A 14896-nucleotide genomic window follows, 5' to 3' on the forward strand; every position below is an offset into this window, starting at 1 on the left:
GAGAGAGTAGTATTAGACTACTTAATCAGTGGACACTGTCGGTCCCAACAATATAATCCCTGGCTGACAGAGGGACCTCTGGATTTCAGCTAGTACGTGGGGCTCGTTTGTCTGTCAGGGGTGTAAGGACAAAGTTAGTAGTACTCTGTGTTTAGATTAGCTTAAAGTTTGGAATTTGGTTAAAATTAGAGACGATGTGACTGAAAAATTGTGTGCATGAAAGATTTGCAGTAATCCTGGCATTTTTTGAAACAAGAAATAATGTTCTGGACAATCATCGATCAAATTAAAAGATGGGAAAGGGGAAGGAAAGTGTGCAGCTCTACTACACATCACCACCAGCAGATGCACCTGGAACTGGAAGAGACCATCCACTCCAGTATCACACTGCTGCCCAATTCATGCATATGCCGCCCCACCATAATCGATCCCTCGACTGATTCCGATCCAAGAGAATAGACTTGACTGAGTATTTACCCGATCTGATTATAGCTTGGGAAGCATATGGGAGGAGTTATGGAGAAGATCTTGGTGAGCGCCTTAATGGGGGTGATGAGCCCTCTGCTAGGAAAGCTCACCAACCTCATAGAGAAGGAGTACAAGGAGATGAAGGGCGTGAGGAAGCAGCTGGAACAACTCAGGAAGGAGCTGATGGCCATCGACATCGCGCTGAACAAGTATGCAGCTATGGAGAATCAGGACACGCAGATGAAGGGCTGGATAGCTGAGGTACGTGAGCTCGCATACGACATGGAGGACATCATAGATCTCTGCACCTACCGTGTTGATCATGAGCCACCAGATAACACAACCACTGCAGTCAAGAGGGTCATCCATAAGACTCTCCGCAAGGTAAAGAAGTTCCATCATCGCCACAAGTTTGCTAAGGAAATCAAGGAACTCCATGTTCTTGTTAATGAAGCATACAAGCGGCAAAAGAGATACAGGATTGACAAGGGCGCTTCTAGCAAGCTGCATACAAAGATTGATCCTCGGTTGCCTGCCCTGTATGTGGAGGTGGAAAAACTGGTGGGCATAGAGGGTCCAAGTAATGAAATAATTGATTGGTTCATTAGAGAGGATAAGGAACCAACAAGGCTGCGTAAGATTGTCTCTATTGTTGGATAAGGAGGTTCAGGTAAGACTACTCTAGCTAAACAGGTGTACGAGAAAATTAAAGGACAATTCTCTTTTTCAGCTTTTTTGACTGTATCACAAACGCCCAACATGAATAACCTTCTGAGGGAGTTGCTATCTCAAATTAAGAGTAATGAACCAATGGAATCGTATAGTGATCAACAAGTCGTCGACAAACTAAGAGCAGAGCTAAAAGAGAAAAGGTCAGTTCACTTGACTCACTTGTTATAATGAGCTTTCACAACAACTGCAACAATTCAAACATTGTCCCCCGAAAAAAAAAAAATCATATATCGTCCTGTGATCTATTCGTGAATTTTGTTTCCTTGTTTAAGATAATGATTTGCAATTCTACCTAGTTAGTGTTTTAAGTAACTGTATCCGTTTTTTTTAACCAAAACCCATATTAGTATGGCGTTATAGAGACAGATTCATTGGAATTTCCAATTTCTAATACATGATGGCAGAAGTTTGCAATTCACAAAAAAGAAAGAAGGAAAAGAGTATGTCACGGACACAAATATTCTTTTTAAAGGAAGGGTGTGTGTGGCTTGTCGTGTGTCGCGCGGGGAGGGGGGTGGTATGGGTTGGTTGATTGGTTGATAACAGATGCATGAACTTGCCAAATTTAAATTAAGAATGCCATTAGTTATCAATTTAATGGTACGGGGTAATACCCATTTACCCTCAATTCATCATATCATGCCCACTACATCGGAAGTAAAGGTTCGGCCGTAAACATCTTGAACTTATCCTCACACTATAAGAAGTTGTCAAAACTGAGCCTTTTCTTAGAAAAATGATTTAGTGGCTATACTTTGTGCAATTATAGCCTGTGCTAGTCTGGGGACTAGACACGTGAATATCTTTTTTTCATAGAAGTTTATTATTTTAACAGAATCAATTGAGACGTTTTATTTTTTTTTCAAAATATTTCTTTTTAAACACAAAACAAACGCAACGCTCATAATTCGCACACACTCACCCTTATGAAAGTACACACTATCCTTATGAGTACCTCTGGAAGACTACACCGGCATATCTTAAGATTGACGAAGTCACCGCGAGTGCATCGCTGTCGATGGGTACGTCGTCTCACACTGAAAGAATAATTAGCCATAAATATGAGTACAAATCTAAGACTTGATCCTGAGTGGGTTAGTTCTACCACAGAAATCTAACTAATTAACCTATGCTCACTTCGTAATTTTTTCCTCTTTGTTTAAAAAAACAAAGAGGAAAATTTGGACAAAACTCCAACTTATGAACGCAATAATGTGATAAGAATAAAAGTAATCATAGTTCAGTTGCAATGTCTGATTATTGAAGGGAGAAAATACTGATGCTATCGAGTGACAATTTAACAGTGATGCATGTGCAGAGCTATCTGTTCTCGTCATATCTCACTAATTAATTATGGTATTCAATTATAATATTGGCGTGGTTAGTGTAGTGACATCACAACACTTCAGTTTTAACAGACCTTCTGGCGCGTACTTTTTGTCACGTGAGTTTAATCCTTGCGCTGTAAAATAAGTACATCAATGAACATTTTATTTGGTAGCACGAAATTCAGTTTAGAAAAATCGTGCAGAATATAGCACAGAGTTGACGCCAGCTCTATAAAAACAAGATTTGGAGGGAGATACATCGTTTCAAACTTTTTTAAGAAGAAATTGTTAGCGTACTCGGATTGAAATCAATTGCACTATCAAGTGTATCTCTCGAACTTAAAATGGTGCAATTCAGAAAGAAGTGAACTATGCAATTTAGAAAGAACTGCAATTATGGAACAAAGGTACATAGCACAAGAAATTGCCCGGTACATTATTTCTGTGCAAGTATCTACATTTAAAAAAATCTAGTTACTTGTAAAACACAAAGGGCTGCATTTAGGATGGAGTAGAACAATACAACTATATTGCTGTGCATAAAGGGACAATCATTATAACACATAAACATACAAATAGAAAGTTCAACCTCTGTTCTAAAAATATATGTATTTCTGTCTATTCTTCAAAATGTATTTGGATATCTCTGATCTTTGGGAGAGAGCAGGAGGGTGGAGAGATTGGTTGGGATGAAGGATAGATGTTTTGCGTAACAATCTCTAAACGCAAAATTTTATCTTCTTAGACAAAGAAACGGGTTGTCAGACGATGGGAGGACCATTTGAAGTTCTGTACACTACTACAGAAATCCTAATTGATGCCGGTTAGGAAACCCCTTTAGGTGCCTGTTTTCCCAACCGCCGTGGAGGCGGCACGATGCTGGTTTCAAAACTGGCATCTATATGTGTAATAGGTGCCGGTTTGTAGGTTTTAAAACCGGCACCTTTGAGACATACGCAAGTAAAAAAAAGCTCGATACATCCACCCCGCGTTGCCCTGAAATCTCAATCCACAACATCACTGAACAATGAACTCCCGAATCAATCATAGACAAATGAACTCCTGAATCAACCAACATCAATCACAAACATTGAAGAACAAGACCGACACGGAAGGTGAGAAGGCTGACTCCACCGCTGCTCATTGTCACTGTCTACCAGATCCGCCGTGAGAGAAGCTGCCGCCGCCGCAACCGCCGGATTTGCCCCCGAAAGCCTCCCCTCCCGCCGCCTTCCCTCCCTCCAAATCTGGTGAAGAGAGGGCGCCGCCGCCTCCTACACTCCCGCTGTCGCCCGAGGATCCGCCGTTGCCGCCATCGCCTCGACTCCCGCATCGGGCGGCCACCACCTTCCCTCCCTCCAGATCTAGTGGAGGGAGGGCGCCGCCGCCTCCTACCCTTCCGCTGGATCTGGTGGAGGGGAGGGCATTGCCACTGGGCCGCCGACGTCTCCGCCGGATCCAGCCCGCGGGAGCTGTCGCCTCCTCTATTGCCAGCGAGTGAATAAGGACCCCTCACCTCCCACGCGATTTTATCTCGGTGCCCGCCCCGTGCGCTAAAAGAAAAAAAGGCTCTCTCTTGGCTCGGCTCGGCTCTTTTTATAGGGTATCGGTTTTTTAAAAATCCGATACCTATAGTACATCAAAGGTTACCTTTTTTAAAAAAAAGCTAGCACTTATAGTGTAGGTGCTGGTTTTTCTCTATAACTGACACCTATAGTATATTAAAGGTACCCTTTTTTATATTTTTTAGTGTGTGGAGGTGGGAATAACACTATAGGTGCCGGTTTTACCTGTTCCGGTGGGAATAACACTATAGGTGCCGGTTTTACCTGTTCCGGCACCTTTAGTGCTGACTTGTATTAGGGGTTTTGTGGTAGTGATATGCACATAGAGAGCTTTTCCCAAAATAACAAAAAATATAAAAAGAGAAAAACTAGCTTTTCGGTTTTTACTAGCTGATTATATGGATAAGGCTAACGGGTTATTCTTTCCCTACCCGGTGGCAGCTTTAACTAGCAATCAAACTGAAACCATTCAGTTCTGTATCGGGTGCACGAAAGTAGTTCTATTCATTAAAAGAATCATTACAGTTTTGGGACGAAATTTGGTAATTTTGGCGCAATTAGATTTTTTTTTTTGAAAATCAATTAGCATGTACAAGCATGCAAAAAATGAATTTGGATATAATTTGTTAGCATAAAAATGTTCATACTTCTTGACATGCTTGTTTATAGGTACATTGTTGTGATTGATGACATTTGGAAAAAGTCAGCATGGGAAACCATACAATGTGCACTTCCTAAAAGTGCCTGTGCAAGTAGAATAATCACGACAACTCGGATCAAAAGTGTAGCTGAATTCTGTTGCACTTCAAATGAGGATTTTGTCTATCAGATGAAACAACTTAGCAAAGCTGATTCAGAAAACTTATTTCTCAAACGGACTTTCAGAGCTGAGGATGAATGCCCTAATCATCTAAAGGGGATTATGACTAAGATACTCCATAAATGTGATGGTTTGCCATTGGCCATAATTACTTTAGCTAGCTTGTTAGCTGATAAACCAAAAATAAAGGAAGAATGGGAGAGAGTTGTGAATTATATGGATTCTATCAATGAAAAGGACAACAGTCTGGAAGTAATGGACAAGATATTGTCATTGAGTTACAACGATCTGCCACACCATTTGAAAAATTGCTTACTGTACCTGAGTACATTTCTAGAGGATCATGATATTGACAAAGATATCTTGGTATGGAGATGGATAGCTGAAGGATTCGTCACTACAAAACAAGGCTTTACTTTGGAGGAAGTTGCAGAGAGTTATTTCTACGAGTTGATAAATAGGAGTTTAATCCAACACATACAAATCAAGCCATATGGAGAAGGTGGATGTCGAGTTCATGATATAGTATTGAACTTCCTCATATTTCGGTCAACTGAGGAAAATTTTTTTACTAAGTTGGATGGCCAGGATCTCCCATCTTCACATTCATGGATTCGTCGGCTCCTAGTCTGGAACAAGCAAGAAAATGCAAGGGCAACATCACAAGGGACCCTGGATTTGTCTAATCTCCGTTCAATTGATATACGCCATGACGATGGCTGGATGATGTCTCGTCTTTTGAACCTACCTGTCCTTCGCGTGTTGAATCTAGAGGGCATTGCACTCTGTAATTCTAATCTTGATTGCATTGTAAGCCTATTTCATCTCAGATATTTGGGGCTCCGTAGGTCAAGAATTGGCAGCCTTCCTGTTCAAATTGGAAAGCTAGAGTGTTTACAAACACTCGATTTATCCGATACTCCAGTGTTAGAGTTGCCTGAAAGTATTATTCAGCTAAAAAAATTGATGCGCCTTGTTGGAAATCATCTTATACTGCCAGATGGGTTTGGCAACATGGAATCCCTTCACGAGTTGGGGGTCTTATGTGGTTACAGAAGCTCAATAAATTTTGTAAATTTTGGTAAAGATCTACAGCTATTGAGAAATTTGAGGGTGCTGCGTGTAAGGTTCTTTCCTGAAGGAACTAGTAATTATCATCTGGAAACTAGAAAAGAAGCATTGATGTCATCCCTTTGCAAGCTTGGGGGAAACAACCTACGGGCACTCTATATCAGCAACCATATTGGTAGTGGAGATTGCTTTGCCGATTCATGGTGTCCTCTTCCACGTTTCCTCCAAAAGTTTGTTTGCTACAGTAAGCATTCCTTTTCTACTTTTCCAAAGTGGATTTGTCCCTCGCTCTCTAGTCTCACCTACCTGGACTTCAAGGTTAAACGAATGGAAGGAGGAGATTTACGTATTCTTGAAGATCTGCCTGCTCTAATTGCCCTATACCTACAGGTAGACGAAGTTCCCAGGGATGGAGTCATGATCAGTCATGGTGCATTCCAATGTTTGGAACGCTTGCGTTTCTACAATAGAAATGGGCCTGGTTTAGTACTTAAAGGAGGCATGCCAAAGCTCGAGTGGCTTAGCCTCGCATTCCATGGAGGTAGAGCACAATCCACATATGGCAGTTTAGAGGTTAGCATCCGGCAAATGTCCTCTCTCAAATATATCAATCTCATTGTCCATGTGATCTCTGGAAATGAAAATGATATAAAGAACTTCAACTCTGTTATATATGAACAAGTTAGGATTCTTCCACACCGTCCGGAGGCCAACATCAAATTTTGTAGTGTAGAGCCACCACAGCAGGCTCAAAAATCCACATAGAAGGCACACCTTGGGAATTGGATTTCACTATTTGTACTAGCAAGGTGTAAGTATAGTATATTGCAATGGTATATTCAAATTATATATAAGTATTAGCCGTATCTTTATGAATAAGTATTATTCTTGTTGCGAAATGGCTTATAGCCTAGTGGTTACGAGAGCCTCAGTAGCACTTTAGGTCCTGGGTTCGACTCCCCGTGGGAGTGGATTTTTCAGGATTTATCGGCATTGTGCTTTCAGTGGTAGGCGACGTACCCCTCGACAGCTCGGTGACTTCGTCAATCTCCAGGATTTACCAGTCCAATCTTCGAAGATACTCATAGGGGTAGGATTTATCAGCATTGTGCTTTCAGTGGTAGTTCAAAGATGCTCATAGGGGTAGGGATTTATCGGCATTGTGCTTTCAGTGGTAGGCGACGTACCCCTCGACAGCGTGGTGACTTCGTCAATCTCTAGGATTTGCCGGTCCAGTCTTCGAAGATGCTCATAGGAGTAGGGTTTGCGTGCGTGCGTTCATAGGTGTGAGTGTGCGTACGTTGTAACGTGTAATTCTAAAAACAAAAATATTATTCTTGTTCATTAACGGGTTTTTTTATGCCATGTACATTGGCGGAAGTGGCAGCTATGGCCGCTGCTTGGCTTGGGTGGTGAGTGTAGTAGGGAATACTGTGGATGGTAGCAGGGATATCCCCTGTGGAGCTGTTTGGTTGGGCCTTTTTGGTCCGTATCAGATACCAGCGCGAATTGATTCCTTTACATCTGAAATGTTTGTTTTAGATAGACCATAATTGGATAGCCCACAATCGATTCCCGGCCCAATACAACGCCGATACCGCTCCAGATCGGGCATTACACGTTATCGATAAGGAGGAACCAAGAGCGTGACCTAGTGTCGCCGCTTCTCCATATCGAGAGCTTGAAGCGCTGGTGCAGCTGCGCATGTCTCTGGCGCCGCTCCCTCTCCCCGTGGACATCTCCTGCGATGCTTCCTTACCGCACACGCTCCGCTGCTCCGCAGCTCCGCAGGGGGTTCAAAATTCTGGAATGAAATTTCTGAAATTTTGGTCCTATCGGACCCTGATATGATATTATTCCGGCCAAAACTCTTGTTTTTTTTTCAATTTTTTGTGAATATTGGTAATATTTGTTCAAATTTAACTAAATTTTGTTTCAAAACTTTGGATATTTCGCCATATCGGCATCTCCCGATACAAATACCGAAAACAAAAGAATTAACCTTGCTGGTTCCTCACCTCACGCGCTCCACCACCACCGCCCGGAGATTGGCCACCTCGACAAGGTCGGCGCGCCATTGCTCTGCCACCTTGCAGGAGTTCAAACTCCAGTCCCTCCTCCTGCATCCTGAGTTACACGGAGAAGCCGGACATTTGACTTCCATCATTGTGCCAATGAGAACCCTCCCCAACCCCGAACTGAAACCATCTCTTCTTTTATGATGATATACTTGTAATGCTAATGATCTTGACATGACAGGAAAGGGATGGTTGACAAAAGTTGTTTCTTCTGGTTATTTACTTATGTTTACTGACAAAAGATAATTGTTCTGTTGTTCATTTGAATGTAGTGAGAATCCGCACTGTTTTCATGATGTGCCACTCAATCCGTGTTACTTTCAGAACATGCCATTGGAAGCACAAATTCCTTCATTCCATATAACTTTTCTCTATTTTACCAAATTTCTCAGATCTATAATACTTTCCTTCCTCTTTCTCATCTGACCGGACGGATTTACCCATGGGCCCACCTGACAGGTGAGAGTAGAGAGATAGCATCGTCCTCCCAGAAAAACAGATCAATCCCCTTCCTCCTTCCTCCCGGCCGACCAAGAGAGAGACGCAGCGCTGCTACGAGGCCGCCGCTCAGTCCGCGCCTCGCTGCCAGCTCCGTCCCCCGCCCCGCGCCGTGCCACCGCGCCCCGCAGGCAGTCTGCGCCATTGACGACGCTCTCGCCGCGAAGATCACCTGCGCCGGTTGGCTCCACCGCGTCTCGTCGGTCTCTTCAAGTCTGTGACCAGACCGCGTCGAGCCATCCACTCCAACGCTGCAAACAATTTGCTTTACCAAAAGCATGATACTCTGTACTGTGTTGAAACTTGATTGTAATCAGAAAATTTCCAGGAGTGCATGTTTGCTAGTAGGATGGTTCAGCTATTTGTATCAATGCATTGGTTGTAAACTGAGACAGTTTTGATGGTTCAGCTATAGGATGAGCAGACAATGTTGACAGCATGCGCAGAGAATTATCAATCTTCCCAATCGTGATTTACATATGTTTTTCAATCAGAGATCAAAGCATATTTTTCAAGTTGCACTTGCTTACCTGAGCCATGTGAGAACTGTGAAATGTGAGGACAAAATTTTGGACAGCACATACCTAAAATTTGTGCAATTTTGACAGCATATACCCAAAATTTGCATTTGAAATTTTTGACAGCAACGTACTGAAAATTTGGACAGCATATACCAGAATTTCCAATTTAAACAGCATGTACCCATATTTTGGCACGATATATAGCAAGTAAAACAATTTCCAAGGCAAGCATCTCTAACCATGTACTATCCAGATTACATAACCAAGTAAGCAAGTCTGAAAAATGCCATCCAAAATACATAACCCAGTCATAGAAGTTCAGATTACAAAATAAAAGCCACAACTTGCACAGTCATGTGTGGTTCACATACAAAAGCATCCATAATCTAATACTCCCTCCGTTTCGAAATGTTTGACACCGTTGAATCTTTAGCACATGTTTGACCGTTTGTCTTATTCAAAAACTTTTGTGAAATATGTAAAATTATATGCCTACATGAAAATATATTTATCAATGAATCAAATGATAGGAAAAGAATTAATAATTACTTAATTTTTTTAATAAGACGAACGGTCAAACATGTGCTAAAAAGTCAACGGCGTCAAACATTTCGAAACGGAGGGAGTAGTTGCCATATTTGAGAATATATTATCAAGGAGCACTCGTTTTTAGCCCTTTCTTTGGAGTGATCTTTGCAGCTCTAGTAGGCCTTGGAGGAGTAGTCATCTGCCTCACTGATCCTTCTCCACCAGTTGTTGCCAATGTCGATTGACTTAAAAAAAACTAGGTGTTAGTAAAACCCTAGATAACCCTCTCCATCTCCCTCCTTCTAACCCTAGATAGGTAGGGTTTCCATTGCTGGGTGGTGGCATGACACGGGGCGGGGGCAGAGCTATCGACGAGGCGTAGTGGCACGGCGCGGGGCGGGGGATGGAGTTGCCGGCGAGGTGCGGGGGTGGGGCTAGGGGTGCAAGTGGGCTTGTCCGTGAACCTATTTATAGGAAAAATTAGTACGTGACCCGCGGGTTTGATTCATGAGTTACCTATTAATTTTACTTATAAATGAGTCTATGGATCGACCCACTTGCACATCTACATACGGCAAGCTGAGCCACAACACAAGAACCCATGAATTATCATTTATTTGACCTATAAGTGAACTCGTGGGTCAACCCGCTTGCATCCCTAAACGGCATATGGACTAGGCGGCGGCCTCGTAGCGGCGCTGTGTCTCCCTCTCTCGGTCGGCCAGGAGGAAGGAGTAAGGGGATCGATCTGTTTTCCTGGGAGGATGAGGGTATCTCTCTACTCTCACCTGACAGGTGGGCCTATGGTAAATCCGTCCGGTCAGATGAGAAAGAGGAAGGAAAGTATTATAGATCTGAGAAATTTGGGAAAATAGAGATAAGTCGCATGGAATGAAGGAATTCGTGCTTCCAATGGCATGTTCTGAAAGTAACACGAATTAAGTGGCATATCCTGAAAATGGTGCGAATTGGATGGCATATAATGAAAATTCTCGAATGTAGCAGCAAAAAAAAATTATTTGAATTCTTGTTCATTTGAATTGTAGAAAAAACAATTTTTTTCATTTGAGGAGGACCCACTTCAAAAATTTCAGAATAAAGCAATTTTTGAGTTAATTACAAAAGCTTTGGATTGACTGGTATAGAATTTGTCAATGCTACAGTTATTTTTTGAAAGTCTAGCTCAAATGAAGCCCTGTTTAGATCCCATCCCAAAACTTTACACCATGTCACATCGAACATTTGAACACCTGTATGAAGTATTAAATGTAGGCTAAAAAAATAACTAATTGCACAGATTGCGACTAATTTGAGAAACAGATCTTTTAAGTCTAATTGCTCCATGATTTGACAATGTGGTGCTACAGTAAACATTTGACAAAGTGTGTTATAAAATCAGACCAAAATAACAACGGAACCCAAACGCGAAAGAAATGCCATAGGAGATCCAAACAAGACAACAATACTGAGACATGATATTTGGTAACGGAGTTCAGCCGTAGCCTACATCTCCGGGACACTGATTACGGGCGCTCATCTCCGATCCATCATATTACAGTGCATCCGATTATCCACGGCCCTCCACCTACTAGGCCATTAGCAAGTCGTACAACACCTATGCTACTGTCGCCTTGCGGTTTCCACCGTCGTACCTCTCCATTTAAGAGAGATTCTAAGATAGAGTCCGACTTTTACTCTATTCCTACACCTAGTTGTTAACAGTAAAATTTGGTAAGCGCAAAGTTACCATCGGCTTAGAGTCAGTATCGGCTTCAAAGTTCTAGAATCAGCCGATGGGAGTCAAGTCGCAATGATGTCGTGTTCTTGGTGGAGTCGGATCAATCAAAGGAAGCTTGTCTAGAAGAGTCCGAGTTCAAGAAGGATGCGACATGACAGTTTATCTATTAATTAGGCATAGTTTGTTAGTTTCCTTTTATCTTTAGGAAAGTGTGTTTAGTGTTCGATAAGAACTTTATCTTTTCCTTTTTAGTTTCTTTCTTGTCCGACAAGGACTAGTATCTCCCTATGGGTATAAATATGTACACCCGGAGTCATTGTAATCTATCAATCTATCGATCAACAATACTCTCGGCGCATCGCCACCCTCTTTACTGAGGTTTTTATTTATCATCCGACGGAACTTGGCACCTAACGCAGGGCTGCATCGGCTTTCGATCTCCGGCGAAGGGGTAAGTCCTACGTTCCGCCGGCCCTGGTGAATCTATCGGCTACGTTGGTGTTGTTCAAGGCTGCATCGCTTCGATCTCTTGGATCGCTCTGGTTTGGTTAATATATTTGCCTACCTGATATCTCAATTCTATCTCTAATTGCATTATGTTTAGAGACGCATCGATTTAGTTGGAACTGTCTCGGTTAGGTCTGATCTTCTATCTTAGCCGATATATCTCTATAATCGCAATGCTGTTATAAATAGATTTGTTATATCCATCACATTAGACAGATCTATCGGCTCATCGAGTATTAGATTATCATATACAATCTCGTGCTGCATCGGTTAGGTTCGACCTACTAGATTGTTGTTGATAATATAAGTGTTGTGAAGCCGATAGGTTCATGCTAATGTTTTATCAGGGTGCTAGCCGATAAGTTATCTGGACGTTGCATCGGCTCATAGGGATTACATATATATACAAGTTGGATTTAGCCGATGACAACAAAGGTTTCACTGTTTAATCTAATCTGTGGATTTTATGGCATCAGACCTCCATCCGATGTATGCTTTAACCTTCGGATCAGTGCTTATTCTATCATATCATTGCTAGCCGATTGGTTTCTATTGGATTATATTGTTATTTTATTACACCATCATCAGTCGATTGCCTTTATATCATTATTTACATCAAGTATCAGAATCTACATTGGACATATAGCCGATAGCTCAAAACCCTATCGCTATCGGCTGGTATCGGCATCGGCTGAGATTGCTCCATCGGCTGTTTAGCCGATCGCTGTTTGATCTACTGTTTACATATCTTGTCAGTTGCAGGATCAAACTAACTGGCACGCTCGCATCTCACCAACCTTTGGACCTGCACTGGAGCTAAGCAGATCTCCCAGGCCGGTGTGTTCGATTTTTTCGTCAACACTAGTATAACTCCAAGCACTAAACTGTAACGGACTATGTACAAATATTTGATGCAACCTCTAACAACGTTCTTTTAGCTTTGATTAGTAGAGCTCAAGCAATCTATTTTGTTAGTACATTATAATATTCCTAACTTGGTAAGATGTTGAGTATTATATATTGTTGCATGTTTTCTTCCTTTTACTAATTTCTGATTTTTTTTTATTATCAGATGACGAAAAGAATAAAAACTGATATGCTGGCTGTCAGGCATTTGATCTCCAAGCCGTTCAAAAACTGTTTTTAAATTCATATAACTCCATGTATGTTGCACATGCGTTGGCGGATTGGACACCTTCCTTTATGTCCTAATTAACGAAGTTTTAGTACTTTGGGTTTAATTTGCTTGCACTATGACAGTTTATAGCATTATGTGATCTGTCACTTCCTGTTGTTTAGACAAAACAACGGTCAATAGTGTATATTTCTACTTTGAAAGTGTCGACGTTTGATGTCGCGATTCCGGTATTTACATAGTATGGGGATCGTTGGTACTAGGATATATGCGAGATTGAGGTAAAAGAGATGGAGACGAGGATTTTTATACAGGTTCGGGCCCCTGAATTGTCAGGTAATAACCCTACTCCTGTTGGCCGAAGCCGGTCGTTGCTCTTATTCATCATAATCACACCAGTACAATATTTGAGGTAGCCTATCTAACCGTTGTCGACTTGGCAGTCTGAAGTGCCGATTCGTAGTCGACAACAGGGTAGCCTTCCTCCTCGAATCCGCATCCGGCGAGATCAAAGACAACGCTATGTCTCTCCTGACAGTATCCGTAAAAACCGTAGGGGACTAGCCATGCTTATCTCTGAAGTCGATATTCGGCATCTTGTCTTGACGTATGTTGGCTTGTATGTTGATCTTGTGTCTTGATCTATTGTTCCGTGTCCCCCTCCTCCTAGGGGGTATTGTATTTATGCCCATAAGTGTCCTCTTGTCCAAGTTGAACTAGGGAGACTAATATGGATACAATCCGAGTAGTCCTTGTCGTTTCCATGTAGAACTCTATTTATCTTTCCTTATCCGAAATCCCTCCTATATCCGAAGGCTGTTTCCGTATAAGACATGGTATGTGGTGGGTCCTGCCGAGATTTAGTCAACTACTATTAGGTATGTGGTATCCATAACCCTGACAGAAAGTTTATCACTCTTGTCTATTGTTCATTGAATTTCTGAAGTTCTCACTCGTAGCAATTATCAATTGCTCATCCACACCTTTATTAATTGAATTTTGAAGGTGTATTATTGATTGAATTCCGGAAAATATCACTTAGTAAGGTGACAGTGTTCTGTATATTATGCATCTGCTTACTTCATTTGTATCAAAATGGAGGTTCCAGAGATTATGCATTTGCCTTTTGTGTCACCATTTCAGCATTTGCATTCTCAACGCATGTTAGATGTTAGGACCAGAGTAAGAGTCGGACTCTGTACTAGGATCCCTTTTAAATAGAGAGGCGTGCCTATTGTAACCGCATGGTGACTTAGTGTAGCGAGAGGGAGCGGCTGCCGGCGGCACCCGCCCGTGAGTTGTTGTAACTCTGATACGCTGTAATATGCTGGATCGGAGAGGAGCGCCCGTAATCGGTGCCCCGGAGATGTAGGCCTCGGCTGAACTCTATTACCAAATATCGTGTCTTGGTGTCGTCATCGTGTTTGGATCTCGTATGGCGTTTCTTCCGCATTTGGTTTCCGATGTAATTTCGGAGCCGGTTTATGACAAGTGGTATCAGAGTCTAGGTTTAGAACCTAGAACAATTTCTATGGACCACATGATGGGGAGGCCAAGTAACAAGTCTTCGGGGGTCGCATAGGTTGATATGATGGGGGAGATTGTTGGGCCCGATGTGTGACGAGGGAGATTGTTGGGTTTAGTCTCACATCGGTAATTGATGATAGGGAGCACGACTTAAAAGGAGGTGGCAGTTCTCACCCATTAAAACTAGTCTTTTGGGTTGTATAAGCACAGAACCTAAAGTTGTGGCTCTGGTTGAACCTATGGTGGAGCAGGCCCAATGATTTGGGTGGCCCACGGTTGATGGGCCAGGCTGCGCACTCTAACAAGTGGTATCAGACCTTAAGGGAGATCCATGGTAGAGGTACGAGTGAGGTGCTCCACGCCACAGCGACTAACACAGG

The 14896-nt window shown here is 42.3% G+C and overlaps 1 protein-coding gene across 2 annotated transcripts; it reads left to right on the forward strand.

Annotated features, from left to right (window-relative positions):
- Nucleotides 1-331: 331 nt before the first annotated feature.
- On the forward strand, nt 332-6839 carry LOC127755200 (disease resistance protein RGA5-like). Of its 2 annotated transcripts, none has more exons than XM_052280859.1 (2): nt 332-1340; nt 4763-6839. In XM_052280859.1, the coding sequence occupies exon 1, from the start codon at nt 505-507 to the stop codon at nt 1126-1128; it is 624 nt and encodes a 207-aa protein (XP_052136819.1). In that variant the 5' UTR covers nt 332-504; the 3' UTR covers nt 1129-1340; nt 4763-6839. The 2 variants fall into 2 exon arrangements, with proteins under 2 accessions (XP_052136819.1, XP_052136818.1); XM_052280858.1 differs by having other exon boundaries at nt 1125-1340.
- The last annotated feature ends 8057 nt before the right edge of the window (nt 6840-14896 follow it).

The sequence above is a fragment of the Oryza glaberrima genome, chromosome 11 (genome assembly GCF_000147395.1).
Source record: "Oryza glaberrima chromosome 11, OglaRS2, whole genome shotgun sequence".
Classification (NCBI taxonomy): Eukaryota; Viridiplantae; Streptophyta; class Magnoliopsida; order Poales; family Poaceae; genus Oryza; species Oryza glaberrima.